At 37.7% G+C, this 15,639-nt stretch overlaps 1 protein-coding gene across 1 annotated transcript in view; it reads right to left on the bottom strand.

Moving 5' to 3' along the window:
* The window catches only part of IQUB (IQ motif and ubiquitin domain containing), a 111,673-nt gene continuing 107,654 nt past the window's right edge, over positions 11,621-15,639 (bottom strand). The window contains exon 13 of the mRNA XM_005673215.3: positions 11,621-15,271. Coding sequence (XP_005673272.1) covers positions 15,236-15,271 — 36 coding nt within the window. The 3' untranslated portion in view covers positions 11,621-15,235. The remainder of the gene's footprint in view (positions 15,272-15,639) is intronic.

The raw sequence follows: 15,639 nt of genomic DNA, 5'->3' as shown, positions 1-15,639 counted from the left end.
AAGTCTGGACATGACCAGAATTACCAGGGCATACTTTTCCTACAGAATACTATTTGGAAGCAGCTCAAGTACTATTGCCACACGATATATGATTAAAGATAGCATTTCATGTAGTCATTAAAAAGTTTAGTCTACCTTTCATAGTTTTCCAAAACATTCAAGGATATCTGGGAGTATTGTTTTAAAATAATAAATAAGTAAATAAGTAAATAAATAAATAAAATCCATAAATAACTGAATGGAAAAATTGGAAAGACCGTAGGTCCAAAAACTGGTAAAGAGCTTCGTAGATGGACCTCCCTCTAATTTCCCTTTTCCTGGTTTCCGGCCTTCACTAGTCAATTTAATTCTGAGCTGAACGGCTTGGGAGGAACTGTGGGGAGGACGTCTTTTGGCTGCCTGCCATCCTCTGAACTGAGGATGATAAAACACTAAAGTACAATAATAATGGTAAATTATTCTGTCTTGTTCCAAATGATTTAAATTTTTTTTTTTTTTTTTTTTTGGAGAGCTTTCAAATGCTTTTGAATTAAGAGAATGATTGCAATCCTAAATTTTAGGAACATGAGAAAACTTAAAATGGTCCTATTATTTTATAGCTGAGGTACTTTCATTCTTAATACATGTTATTCTACAAGTCCTTACCTATTTCAGAGTCTAAATAGATTTTTTTAAATGTTCTTATATCCCTAACTTCTCTACTATAATAGAAATTAATGTCGACTCATATAAATGTATACAAATTGAATATATATTCAAATATCCAATAACAGAAATTGTTGCAGATTATCTTGTTAGTTAAATTACACTTTGTGAGTAAACAAATTTAGAGTTTATGAGCAATACCAGACGGAGAACCAAAAGTATCAGTTCTCCCATATTCTGACTGCAGAGGTAGTGACCTAGGAAGCTGAGCTACACACCATGCCTCAACCCTGACCTCCAGAGGCTGTTCTGAGAATGACAGAGGGTTTCTAACATGAACGGTTGACTGAACTTTAGTGAAGCTATCCAATTTGTCCACATGCTTTAGTTAACCTGCCCCAGATCACAGCAAACAAATGAGGACACTGTCTTGTCTTGATCTAGAAGAGTAACTCAAAAATACTTTCATTTCCAAAGCAATGCTTAATATTTTCCAACTGGCTAGAATTTCTAACCCATTCAAGTGCTACAAATAACCTTTATTCACTCCCCCTTCTATTTTTTTGAGGAACGATAATTCACATGTATTCTCCTCATTTTATTATCGGCAAATGAAGATTATCAACAAAATGCTTCTCAGTTTTCCTGAATGATCCTTTAATCTTTTCCTACAAATCTCATTTTCTAATCTTTACTTATTTTTATGAGTCTAAGACATTTATTAGCTACCCAGTTAACATTAAAGATCATGCATCAATGATAAAAGAGGTGAATTTATTTATTATACTTTAGGGACATTTTATATTTCCCTACCTATAAGCTACCAAAAGACCATTCTGGAAAACTGCAGTTCATTAAACAAATTAGTGGATGTTTAGGGTTTTGTTTTGTTTTGTTTTGTTTTGTTTTGTTTTTTTGGCTGTGCATATGGAAGTTCCTGGGCCAGGAATCAAACCTGCTCCACAGCAGAGGCCAAAACCAGTGCAGTGTCAACACTGGATCCTTAACATGCTACACCACAAGGGAACTCCAGAAAACAATACAAAAAAAGCATCTAGGAGTTTCTGTTGTGGCTCCGTGGGTTAAGAACCAGACAAAGTGTCCGTGAGGATGTGGGTTGGTTCCCTGGCCTCACTCAGTGGGTTAAGGATTTGGTGTTGCTGCAAACTGTGGTGTAGGTCGCAGATGTGCCTTGGATCCAGCATCGCTGTTGCTGTGGCTCTAGCATGGCTGGCAGCTGCAGCTCCGATTCGACCCCAGCCTGGGAACTTCCATATGCTGCAGATGCGGCCGTGAAAAGAAAAAAAAGAGAATCTATATATATGCATGGCTGAGTCACATTGCTACACAGCAAAATTGACATAACATTGTAAATTAACTACACCTTAATAAAATTTTTTTAATTAAACGAATTGGCCACTAATGAGATTTAAACAAACAAACAAGCTACTAATGGAATTTAAATAACTTGAAGAAATGTTGCTTAAAGCTTATTAATAACCATTATACCCTCAAAATGTTACTTTGACTTATAAATAGAAACAAGATGGTGTCAGATGACAACCCAAGATCATGTTTTCCAGGAACTGGCTACTAAAGCTTATGCTGGGCACGCTCGGCCCATATCTGAAGAACAGAGAACTTATAAGTCTCAGGATCAACGCTTCTCTGAAAGACTTGATGAGAGGCACCATTATGGAGAATCCTACAGAACTACCACCATACCTCCACCACTACCCTCCAAATTTTCCCTTTGCCATTCCCAAGATATACAGAATATGAATCCCACAAATACGAATATGATCAGATTTGAGGACTTGCAGAGGGTGGTGTTATTATGACCCATCACCTTGCTAAGTACGATATTGTGATTTATAAGAAATATACGTAGAACCAAAGCTAAAATGGAGTCACTTATGTCGGAGACAAAATGGAGGTGGCAACATTGGAGCATTAAATTAAGAAAAGAAAACTTAACCTTACTGAACAACATTCGTAGGAATTTACAGCTTTTCTCAGAAATCAGCAGAGAACACCAGCCAATCCTCAAATGCCAAGTCTGTTTACACCATCTCTGGATTTTTTGTTCCCTGAAGTCAGCTACCCTGATCCAAAAAGGAAGAAGACTATCAGGCAACCAACCAGCTGAAAAAGACAAATTATTTCCACATTGGCCCCATAAAAACCCTTTAATCTGTAAACACCTGGTAACTCATTGCTCCTGGATCCTTGACTTGCCCAGCTTGCAGGTCAAAACCCTTGCACTAAACTCATCTTTTGGCTTTGTTTTACATGGTTTTCAGAGTTTAATTTTCACGTATATACTTGGTCTTCCTTCATGGTTTCTAGCTCACAGCATCCCAAACTTGGAATTTTCTGAACAAGTGACAAGAGCAATGGAAGCATCATTTGCTATAGTATTTGGTCTCTGGTCCTCAGTTTTGGGAAACACTTCAGAGCCATAAAGGTGAAATGGGTGTGTCACCATTCACGACAAGCCCTCTGTGACTACTGGATCTACGTTAAGGAGGTCACTTTTGGACAGTGCACCTAAGCATGGGGCTGGTTGCCAGGGAAACCAAATATTCTTTCTAAAAGGGATATTGGGCCTGGCATAATTGAGAACTACAGATTCGCTTCTACTTTAAAGTTCCAAAGTTAGTTCCACTTTCTTACATCTCTACTACCAATTCTTCTACCAAGAAAATAAAACCAAACAAACTTATTTAAATACAGTCAAGCCAAAGATGGTGAAGAATATTTTCTAAGCAGGGAAAGAAACTGGAAGGAAGGACTGGCCAAATCATTTAAGATATTTTCTCCAAAGACGTTGCTAAACTCTAGTCTTTGGAGTTGGGGGCACCACTGAAGGGGCAGGAAGGCTCAGAATTCATTAAGAAGCTGATTCTGAAGATGATAACACAATAACAGAATAACACAATTTTGCTTGAGTCAAATGTACCCTCAAATTATTTCCTATGTCCTTGTCAGTGTGTTTTCTTGGTAGTCACTGTGTTCACACCAGAATCAAAACAGAGGATGGTGTCCAGAACCCACACAAGTTAGATTCCCTGCCCTAGGTGGGCTCGAGTCACAGCCCCCAGCAATGGATGTGGATTAGAAGTTGGAGAAGAGTTCTACCTGGCCTGGAAAGTGTTCTCTTTCAATGGGAGAAAATAGCACACCTTGGACATAATAGGAAAGACTGACAAACCTATTTTAAAGGATACTTATTGAAGTGTTTCTAGTCTACTAAAGCTATGCCTTTTAGTATTACTAAAGGAGTGAAATTTTTAATTTCTTCATAAACAGTTTCTCACCAATAACTAGAGAGACAAGGCAAGTTTTGTTAACCTCTTTTCACAGGTAGAGAGTCCCATCCCACAGAGACATAGAGATACAGGGGTAGAGAGTGTGTGATTTGCTGCAAGATTAATTTCCCATCTCTTTTATTTGTTACGATTTGCTTCTCAGAGCTGGGAGGGGCTATTTCAATTTTTGGTAAACATTTTTAAAAATCAGCTTCATGCTAATGTTTCGGAAAGTTTGTATGGATTAGGCAATTAAAACTCAGTGTACTAATTATCTGGAGGTAGTTTTTGGAATAATCATTAATTAAATATATTAATTATGTTATTTTAATGAAGAGACAAAACATTTTCCTAAGGAGTAATTTTTTAATTAATTGGTTTGTTCTCCAAGTTGTAAGATGTTAACATTCATATCATGCCTCTGCTTTACAGCTAGACATCACTTTCATCATTAACAGAAGGAAATGATAACTAGCACTCAACAGTAGGAAGACTGCTTGGAAAAATGAGTGTTTATCTCATTAAGGCTTTTAAAATGACTTCTGAGATGATGATACATTATTTTTACATTCCAGGAAAGGAAGAGACAACTGTAACTATAGTTACCAAGTGTATCTGGGACCCCTGCTTTCTAGAATAGCCTCCAGACTAAGTATTTATTCAAGGGAGTTGTCATGTAAACACACTGAGGGGCAGGAGGTTAGAGAAGACTTTAAATGCACCTGTCACAAACATTTTAATATGCAACATTTCATCTTATTTTCATTTTCTTCATAAAACACTAGGTACTTTGAAAAGATCTTTTAAAAGATATCCTCCTTTCAGTTGTCTAGGACAAAAACCATTAGATGGCCTTAGTCCTGGTATAACAGGTATTTATTCACTAGACTTCACATGCCCAGGATGTAATGCTCATGGGTGGCATTGACTTGCTTAATATTTTTAACTGGAAAAAGGAGATTTCTATTGTTTTAGAAGATAGAAAGAAGAATGTCCATCCTATGCTTGCCTCTAGAAAACACTTCCTCTACTTACTTCATAGGGATATAAAATTTCAGTGTGCTAGGTAACTCCTGGAATTAGAGATATCTTTCCCCGGTGTTGTGCTATAAGGGCATTATTTATTTTATATAGTGGTATTCAGTTGTTTGGCTTATTCAGAGCATATAAGAAAACAGGATCTAAAAGTAGGAACCTAGATCTGAATACTGGATCTCTCACTTCCTAGATATGTGAGCATGACCAAGTTACTTAGTCTCTTCACACTCTATTCCGCCATCTGTAAAATGGAAAAAATAGCAGTGTCCTCTTCAGAGGTCAGTTTTGAGGGTTAAATGATATAAATCTTCAAGGCTTAATATTTTCCAAGATTTCTCTATCAGTGTTAAGAAAAAAAGAAGATAATCTTTCTCATTCTTCCAGGATAGTCAACAGGAAACTACTCTTTAAACGCACACACATACACCTCCAAAGGAGGGGGGTGAAAGTCACAGTCAGTATAATGTTGAAGAAACTATTGCCCTGAAAAAAAAAAAAGTACAAAGTCCACAACCCACAAAGCTAACAGGCTGATATTATTACGCACAGCAGCATGAGTGTCCTTTTGTTCCACTATTTGAGATATCTGGATATATTACAGTCTTAGTCTTGGGCTCTTCATCCTGGTAGAGTTTTAATTCTCTTTGGAAAACTTCAATTATCCTTATGGCCTTAGCCAGAGTTGAGGGGAACCAAGGAATATGCCTGCCTCTGCCAGGAGCCAAAAGAAGTCTTAGTATTCAAGAAAATTCTTGGTTTTCTGGCCAACTTGTCAAACTACCTTATTATTATTAGATGTAATAAATTTCAGTTCATTCTTTTAGATTTTCTAGGTATAAATAAGAGCACTATAAATTATGATAATGCAGGTGCTTCTTATATTTATTCACCACCACATTCTTTGAAGGAGAATTTTATATGTATACTTTAATTTTTGATGTCATTTAAAAAATAAAGGTTCAAATATTAGTCAAAAATATTTGGGTTTTTGTTTTTCTTTTTTGGTTTAAAAATATTTGTTTTTTTGAAAATGACCATTAGTTTAATGGAAATAGAATGTAGATTTCAAATTAGAAAAAATAGTAATAAAATAATTTTATTCAATCAAGCAAAAGGCAGGGCAACAAAAAAGAGACTATAATGAAGAAAGCATAGTAAAAATTAAATAGGACCTTCTGCTTCTGGACTTGACAAAACAACTAGTACAAGTACTGTTGCCTCTCATTCTGTAAACTGAGAATGCAGCTAAATTAGCAAAATAACCCAGAACATAGAACAATCAGGTCCAAGCGTAATATTACACGTGAAGAGCTTCACTGAGTTTCTTTAAACTTGTTTCAAGAATCATTTCCTAGTTAAGCCGTGTTCAAATTATAGACCTCAAGTTTAGATATCTTTAGCTAATAAATATCATGGCACATTTTGATTCATTTCTCATCTGTGTGGGGCAGTTCCGTTCTTAATTTTGCTGGACTATCGGAGAAAGAAAAACTAGAAACCAATACTTAGGAGCCCTAGTTTCTTCATATGTAAACTAAAGCCAAATATGTATGAGATCCAAACACAAAAGCTACTGAATAAATCCCTTTTGATTATTTGTGAAAGTTCCCTTGTGGTGCAGTGGGTTAAGGATCTGGTGTTGTCACTGCAGTGGGTTGGGTCACGGCTGTGTCATGGGTTCAACCCCTGGCCCAAGAAGTTCAACATGCTGCAGGCACAGCGAAAAAGAAAAAAAAACTTTTTGATTATTTAGATTTATACTGCCAAAGGGGGTCTATAAAGTGCATACAAACCATGGCTTTATTATATTTTCCTGATTAACTCATTCAATAAATTATTTTTAAAAATATTAATATATGGCAGTTTTTTTGGGGGGCCACAATAATTAAGCAGTGAACAAAACTAACAGAAATCTTAGCCTTTATGGAGCTTAAAGATAATCATAGTGTAACTAAGTTAACATGACCTAGAGGACTGAGTAGCCTTATTTTATTTTTTTCCTAGTTAATATTTTTAGGAATAAGTTACCCTTATCTTTTTCTGCTTTGACTTTATTTCTCATCTTAATAGTTTAGGCTGCTTGTTAAAGAAAAATTACATTTGTATTTCACCAAAAGGAGGTTCACCACAGTTTAATTAGAGCATGTTCTATTTTTTTAAAATTTTCTTTACAAATGTATTGAATATTTTCTACAATAATTGTGTGGTGCTTTTTGTAAGAAAAAGAACATTATTTTTAATTCTTTAAATGTAGTTCCTTATACTGTTTATAGAAAATTAGGTCATGAATCAATTAATACAAAATTCCTGGAGTTCCCATCATGGCTCAAGGGTTAACGAATCTGACTAGGAACCATGAGGTTGCAGGTTCGGTCCCTGCCCTTGCTCAGTGGGTTAAGGATCCAGCATTGCTGTGAGCTGTGGTGTAGGTCACAGACGCAGTTAGATCCCACGTTGCTGTGGCTGTGGTGTAGGCCGGTGGCTACAGCTCCGATTAGACTCCTAGCCCGGGAACCTCCATGTGCCATGGGAGCAGTCTTAGAAAAGGCAGAAAGATGAATAATAATAATAAAATAAAACAAAATAGAATTCCTTTAAAATAACATTTTATTTAACCTTTTAGGTTAAATAAACCTGCAGGAATACAGGTATATCTATAACCTAAGCATCCTGTACAATTTGCTGAGCCTCTTTGGCTGAAAAATTCAGACATTTCTTAAAACAATGTACCAGAGAAAAACCTTTTTGTGAAATATTCCTTGGGTAATCAAACTTTAACTTAGTCCTTTTGGATGTGCATTGTACTGTATTTTTATATGAAGCAAGCTTTCTGTTGCTTAAACAGAAATGCTATCACAGCAGTGACAACTGTCCTGAATTTATGAATTTCCCTGAATGATAGTGAAATCCTTCACTGTTAACATCCTCCTGCAAAGGACTGCTAAGAATTTTTTTAAAAAAATGAAGTCAGGTAGGTGCAAAGATATGGATTCATATATCCTGACTCTCTGTCTGAGGAAATTTAAAAGAAAACTAGAACTACTATTGAAAGCTGGGCTAATAATTGTAGGTGCAGATCTCTCCCATGAAAGAAAGAAAGAAAGAAAGAGAGAGAGAGAGAGAGAGAGAGAAAGAAAGAAAGAAAGAAAGAAAGAAAGAAAGAAAGAAAGAAAGAAAGAAAGAAAGAGAAAAGAAGAAAAGAAAAAGGAAGGCAGGAAAGAAGGAAGAAAAAAGAAGGAAAGAAAGGGATACGGGCTTAACCAATGAAATCTGTTTCTGAATTGGGCGTGAAGTCAGTCCACGGTGAGCCCCTTTTTGTGAGTGCACTGCTCTGTAAGTTGAGACACATTAAGTTTGAGATCATTGGTGCAAAAGGAATAATGGAATGTATCATGTTTTTATATGCTCAGAGATATGAGCATTGGTAACAAGAAATATTTGGGTTCTTTTATTATATCAGTTATATTAGATTGAAGAATTTATTCATTTCTGTTTAGAGTTTACTTTACTGGTTTCTAATAGCTGGATTTTTCTTTTAATTGAACTTTAAGAAACTCCATTTCTTTTGCAGAGGTAAATGAAGCCCTAATTAGGGTACAGTCGCTGATTTCATCAGCACAAACAATTGTTAATGCAACAGAAAAAAACTACTATCTGGAAACGTATTTTAGGATCATGAGTGTAAATCCAGTTCGCTTTATAGTCTTACTTCACATTAGAGTGTGTTCTCCATGCATTTTGTGTTCAACAAATATTTCCTGAACACCTACTGTGATTGGAGACTGGCTGGCATTTGAAATTTGAAAGGAAATAAGATAGACAAGATCCTTGCCCATTGAGAGAGAGACTAAAAATACATCATGTATACATTTTGATAAGTGTTTTAGAGGAAATACACTGGAAGCTGAACAGAGAATAAGAAGAAAGTAGAGAATCTACCTTAGATGGGAAAGCTGAAGAGATGAAATTTAAGCTAAAACTTGGAGTCTGAGGCATCTCCAAGGAGCCAACGGAGAGTGAGGGTGAGTGGAGGGATGGCCGGAAGAAATTATCCACTGGAACAAAAGTCCTGAGTAAAACAAAGCTCATTGGGTCCAATCAACTCCAAGGAAATTGGAAAGAGACAAGGTCAGAAAAGTAGGGGTAATTAGGGGTCAGTGATTGCTAGTCTCACAAATTAGACGCTCTTAGCCTTTTCTTTGTCTTAGAGCCCTTTGAATATCAGTTAAAAGTTAAGGGTCTTCATCCCTAAAAGAGTACCTCTGAAAAATTTACATGAATTTTTGCAGGCAATTTCAGGGCTTTCAAGGAGTAGCATTCATACTTGATTTGTCCCAGACCCAGATCACTCCATTTGCGTGAAGCACTTTCCTTGGCATAAGCCAACACACAAGCCAGACACCTGCAGAAAATCATGCCCCTGGAGAGCCCAGCAAGCTGACCTCAGTTCCCAAATACAAAAACACAGGAGCCAATGCCTAATAGAGGAAATTTTTAACAGATAGTGTAGAAAAATTCATAGATGTTTCCCTTTACCAAGAAAACTACGGTTTCTCAATACCTTCACCATGTCTGACCCTAAGTATTCCCTTATGACAGTTAGGGTCCTGGTTGAGGAATTTTTCATCCTTCTTCAGTGAGTTGTTCTCAGAGCATCTACTGATCTGCCCTTATTGACACAGCCATTATGCTAATCAGATCCTCCCACCCTGTTTTCCTTGCCCTGTTGTCCAGACAGACAGACCCTAACCCTAACAGGAGACTTCTGTTCTTCATGTAAACACCCTTGACAATACCCTGGGCACATGAATATATGTTGCCCGAGCATGTACAGGAGTTCTCTTCCAGGTGTGTCAGCACATCACTAGATGCAGATATGACACCAGAGTGGGGGGCTCTCTCCCCAAGAGTGAAGTCACTCAGCCCCCTCAGTGCCAAGCTTTAGCCTCCTACCCCATGCCAATCTGCTTCCTTTGCTTTCTCCGGAAATTAAGCCTTTAATTTCTTCAAGTGAACTTGTATGTGTAAACTCATTACGACAAACATCGATAACAAACATTAAACCACTATATGATGCATGAGATTTTCACATACCAATCTGCAGCTGAAGAAAGTCAACAGTTTAAACAAATAAAATATTCCAACCAGTTCTTTAAGATTTGCAATAATGGAAGTAATGCATAAATACATTCCATTGATTGTCCACCCAAACCTGGACTCTGTCCTAGTACAAGACTTGCACTTCTGGAATTCCTATTGTGGCTCAGTGTTAACGAACCCGACTAGTATCCATAATGATATAGGTTCGATCCCTGGCCTTGCTCAATGGGTTAAGGATCTGGCACTGCAGTGAGCTGTGGTGTAGGTTGCAGATGCGGCTCTTGGATCCAGCATTGCTGTGGCTGTGGTGTAGGCTGGCAGCTATAGCTCTGATTGGACCTCTAGCCTGGGAACCTCCATATGCAGCAGGTGCTGCCCTGGAAAAGACAAAAAGACAAAAAAAAAAAAAAAAAAAAAAAAAAAGCCACCCTGCTTGTGGCATTTTATTTTGGTAGGTGTCAGTGGCTTTATACAAAATATACAGAATATTTTCTCAATTGTAATATGCAGGATATCATTTTAAGAAGAGAGAACAGGGAGTTCCCTTCATGGTGCAGCAGAAACGAGTCTGACTAGCATCCATGAGGATGCAGGTTTGATACCCAGGCTCACTCAGTGGTTTAAGGATCTGGCATTGCCTTGAGCTCTGGTGTAAGTCGCAGAGGCAGTACAGACCCCGCATTGCTGTGGCTGTGGTGTAGGCCGGCAGCTACAGCTCCAATTGGACCCCTAGCCTGGGAACTTCCATGCTTCAGGTGCGGTCCTAAAAAGACAATAAATAAATATGTAAATAAATAAATAAATAAAAACAAAAAGAGAGAACCAAAAAAATCTAACAAAAAGGGGAGATTGCCTTATATTGGGAAGACAAAAACCAGCTGATGGTCCCCTCAATTCTTGAAGTTTTCTGATTCTTAAAGCAATTATCCACACAACTAGTGGACCGGTCCTCACGAGATCAACTAATGCACTGGAATGTGGTGTGCTGGCCGTGCTGATGTTCCTTCACAGCAAAGGAGCGTTCTGGCCTATCCATTCCGCCTATCAAAATCAACAAAACTGCATGTGTTGCATAAACACGATTTTAGTGTTCATATAATTCTGTTTTAAATACTTAAAATCATTTAAAGCAGGGAAACCTTCTTTTCTCTTCTGGGATACATACAGTTTAAATTTTTTAAACAAAAACAGCATGAATCTTTTCAAAAGCTATATCCTAAATTTGAACCAAATAAAATTGACTTAGCATTTTCTTAGAGAGACATGATCCTACAAAGCAGAAAAGGAAAAACAATAGAAATATTTCTTTTTTTTTTTTTTTTTTTTTTTTTTTTGCTATTTCTTTGGGCCGCTCCCGCGGCATATGGAGGTTCCCAGGCTAGGGGTCTAATCGGAGCTGTAGCCACCGGCCTACGCCAGAGCCACAGCAACGCGGGATCCGAGCCACGTCTGCAACCTACACCACAGCTCACGGCAACGCCGGATCGTTAACCCACTGAGCAAGGGCAGAGACCGAACCCGCAACCTCATGGTTCCTAGTCGGATTCGTTAACCACTGCGCCACGACGGGAACTCCAGAAATATTTCTAAAACAATGAGCTTGATTTGTTTAAGGCACACATAAGCAAAGCAAAACAGAAAAGGTCTCACCCCCCAGCAAACACCACAGAAAATGTCAGCATACCAAAAATGTCAAAAAAAATATATATATATAACCTTTTAAAAATCATATTCATTTCCCAAAGACTTTAAGACTCTTTCTTTTTAAATAAAACTTTTCTTCCTTTTTTGTTGCAGGAAAGAATATATCAATCTGACGCTAACCTATAAAGCTCAGACCTGCACTAAACAGGAGCAACAAAGGTGTGAAATGATCTCTTTCCTGGCACTGCCTTTCCTTCAAGGTCCTTAGAGCATCAGTAACAGAGACCACTTGCAGCTCAAGGTCATGCAATAGAAAACAAAATGAGCCTTAAATTTAAACCCACTCCTCCCTTTGCCCAGGGCAGTAGAGCAGAGTGGAAGCGCTGCTATTTGCATAGCCCCAGGGGTGCCCTTCCCATCACATAATCTACCTTTGCAGCATCTCAGCAGAACCTTTCAGAACTAACCTCCCCTGTGAGTGGGTGGGAGCCAATGTGGCTTTATTACTTTCTAGCCATGTCAGCTTGGCAGGTCACTTAACCTCCTAAGTCTCATCTATAGAACAAGAGAATAATATTCCCTATTTCACAGGATTGCCAAGGGGCTCAAAGTTAGGCAAGTGCGTGGCATGACTAGAAGGGGCTCAACTAGAAGGGGCTCAACAAATCACACATGATTGTTAACATATATAAGCTTAAGATATGGAAAGTGAGAAAAGGTTATAAACCTTCCCGTGGGTCTCTCCTCTACGAGTACGTTCATATATTTGTTCCCCACCCCACTTCCTGACATTCTCATCTACTTTGTTCTCACAACACTTATATTAAACAGCTCCAGTTATGAGGTGATATATGCCCTTGATAGAAGAGAGCTGTTGCCTCAGCTACTTATGCTGATAGAGAGTCAACAGTAGTGAGAAGTATTCAGGCCCCTGCACTGATGCTCCATCAGTGGCCTAGAGAAGTTCCCCTTGTGAGTAAGGAGAGACTTGAGTTAAAGACACATGGAAGCTGTAGCCTTCATGTGCTCACCAAAAGACGAGCATAGATGAGTTAGTGACCAGCAGAGTGTCCTCTCTGCTAAAACACTGGTGAGTTTTGATCAAAGAGCAAAAAGCCTCAGTCTGCTCGTCCTTCAACGGCTAAGCCTAAAGACATGCACTGGATTGCAGCTACATCAGGTGTTTTACTTTACCCATGAACTAACACAAAAGAAGCCGATTGATTCTGGGTACCTTCCTTTAATGCCAGTTGGTGTGTCAACAATCTTGGAATGGAGCTGTTGGGCCAAGAATCAGTTTTCCTCAGTACAAACAGTCCTTTGAACTGAAAATAAACTAGCAATTTTGCTCACTTAGTTATTCATGAAATCGATCCAGTAGATCTATGTGAAGATACCAACTATAAAAGAGTTTCTTATATTAAGTCACCGTAAATTTTTCAACTCTCAGAATTAATGTTTTTGCCTTCATTCACCCAGAAGTAAAACTGGCCTTATTTTGGCAAGCCTTAAAATTAAGGCCTAGCTTTGACAGAAGTGAACAGATAAAAATTTTGGTGAGCTTATGAATACGTAGAATTATGTGTCACAGGAAGAACGGGTCACTTTTACAGTTTGTCTTATATAGCCTAAGAAGCATGCCAGAAGATGAGTTTGGATAAACATTACAGAGAAAAATTATTTCAAAGTGAAATTCTAATACCTGCTGTTTTCCATCAATCACAAGCATGTACTAAGTAAGATTTCATTTGTCATCCAAGAATAACTTTTAGAATTCAACTCTACAATTATTATTTTAAAAACCCACTGGTACATAGCACAGTAAGGAGAAATAATTCATTTAAGTGGTGCTAAATGTCTTATGAAATGTCACACCCCTGCTGCACCAGCTGTCAATATCCTTTTAAAAAGACAAAAACCATCATTCAGTTTAGAAGGACAGCTCTGGTTATTAAAGAGAATGGTCTTCCCAAACTACAAAATCATAAAAACAAAACAAAACATACAAACAAAGAAATACCTACTATATGTTAATGAAATAAGAATGTATTGTTGGAATTCTGCATGAAAGCCAGGCTTAGAGATATGTTCCACTCATGTTTTGTTGTATGTCCTTTGTGAAATGAAGCCTAATGTTTCCTTAATGAACTGCAAATAAACCAGCAATTATGCTCATTTAGTTTTTCCCAAAGTTGAAGATTTACTGCTACAGATAATAAAATGCTTAGAGTTAATGCTATAACTATGGCTCTCAGAAAAGAATTTACCTATGGAGATATAATAATTAGCCCAAAATTATCTTTTTGAAAGTGTTCAATAAGAAAAAGCACTACTGAATGCTTACAAAGCACCAGACATAGGCCTAGTGTTTCATGTAGCATTTTGTACCTCCATTTTTGAAGGTGCAAAAAAATTTCCATGCAATAAACTGAAGTAACGTTCTCTTGCCTCAAGTTAGATACACAGCAAAACTGAGATTTAAAACCAGAGTTTTGACTAGGAAGCTATTCCCTCAGCCACCGCACTACAGCCTCTAAAACCGAGCACTTTGATATGCTGATTCTATGTGTCGATGTGAATACAGTTGAGGTCATTAATAAAATTTCCCAATACATAACACAGTCTGAAAAATTAATGTTTTTCCAATTGGTAATAAAAATGGGATGGGAATATTTGATATTTGTGTCCTTATTCATAAAGAGATAAAAACAGAGTTGATTTCCTCTTGATTCCCAATTCTATCCTGCCTTCAAGTCTCTGGATTCCGCACTTAGGTCTTTTTCTTACCTGCAGTCCCTGTTTCCTTGTTTTCCTTCTATTTTTGATGATTCTTAAGTTTATAACTCAAGCTGCACCCACCCCTCTCCTGAGTTCCATTCTCCAACCCACCAGGTGCTTCTTTTCTGTTCCATGTATCACAGGTGCTGTATCCCAAGCAAGTCCAAACAAAATTTACCCCCTCTTTTCAGCCTGCTTCCCTCCTCTGTCATCAATCGCTCTTGGTCAAGTGCCATCTTTACTCATTAGCTCTCTCAAATTTAAGACATCAGGGTCATCTTTTATCCTCCCAACTATTTCTAACTCAACAATTGATCATTTAAATCTAATAAATTCTGCTTCCAAGGTGATTCTTGTATTCACTGTATCTTCATATCTATTCTGGTTCAAGCACTTAACATTTCTTTTCAGGACTATTGCAACAGCATCCCATGTGGTTTCTAATCTCTTGCTCTCCAATTATTTCTTCAAATAGCAGACTGTGATATTGTGATTTACAATGTAGGCTGAAACTAAAATGGAGTCGCTTATGTCAGGGTCGAAATGCAGTTGGCCAATGAAAGCACATTAAAGAAAATGAAACAACCTTACCTAACATCAGTTGAGGGAAATTACAACTCCCTGTAGAAATCAGCAGAGGATACCAGCCAATTCCCAAAGGCCAAGTCTGTTCACACCATCTCCGGACTTCCTTGTTCCCTTATCTCGGCTATTCTCATTCAAATAAGGAAGACGACCACTGGGCAACCAACCACCTGAAAAAGACAAATAACTTCCAATTTACCCCATAAAAACTCCTTAAGGAGGCTGTGAGCAACCCAAAACTCATCACCCCAAGATCCTTGCGTTCCCTAGCTTGCAGATTGAAACCCTGCACTAAACTCTTCTTTTGGCTTTGTTTTACATGGCATGTAGAGTTTGTTTTTTGTCAGTATTAAAAAATGTATATCTGATTTTCATCCCTGTTTCTGGCAGAGAGCTCCTAAAACACACCAAATTCCTAAGTGATGAGAGCATAAAGTTGTATTTTCTTACGTCAATGAGGGGACTTTTGGAAAGTGTTTTTGGATGGGGGGTGGCTGCCAGTAGAACCAAGCATGAGATTAAAGGGTTGGAACTTTCT

This window comes from Sus scrofa, chromosome 18, assembly GCF_000003025.6.
Source record: "Sus scrofa isolate TJ Tabasco breed Duroc chromosome 18, Sscrofa11.1, whole genome shotgun sequence".
Classification (NCBI taxonomy): domain Eukaryota; kingdom Metazoa; phylum Chordata; class Mammalia; order Artiodactyla; family Suidae; genus Sus; species Sus scrofa.
Note: the sequence above shows the minus strand (reverse complement) of the source record. Positions and strands in the feature narration are given on the sequence as shown.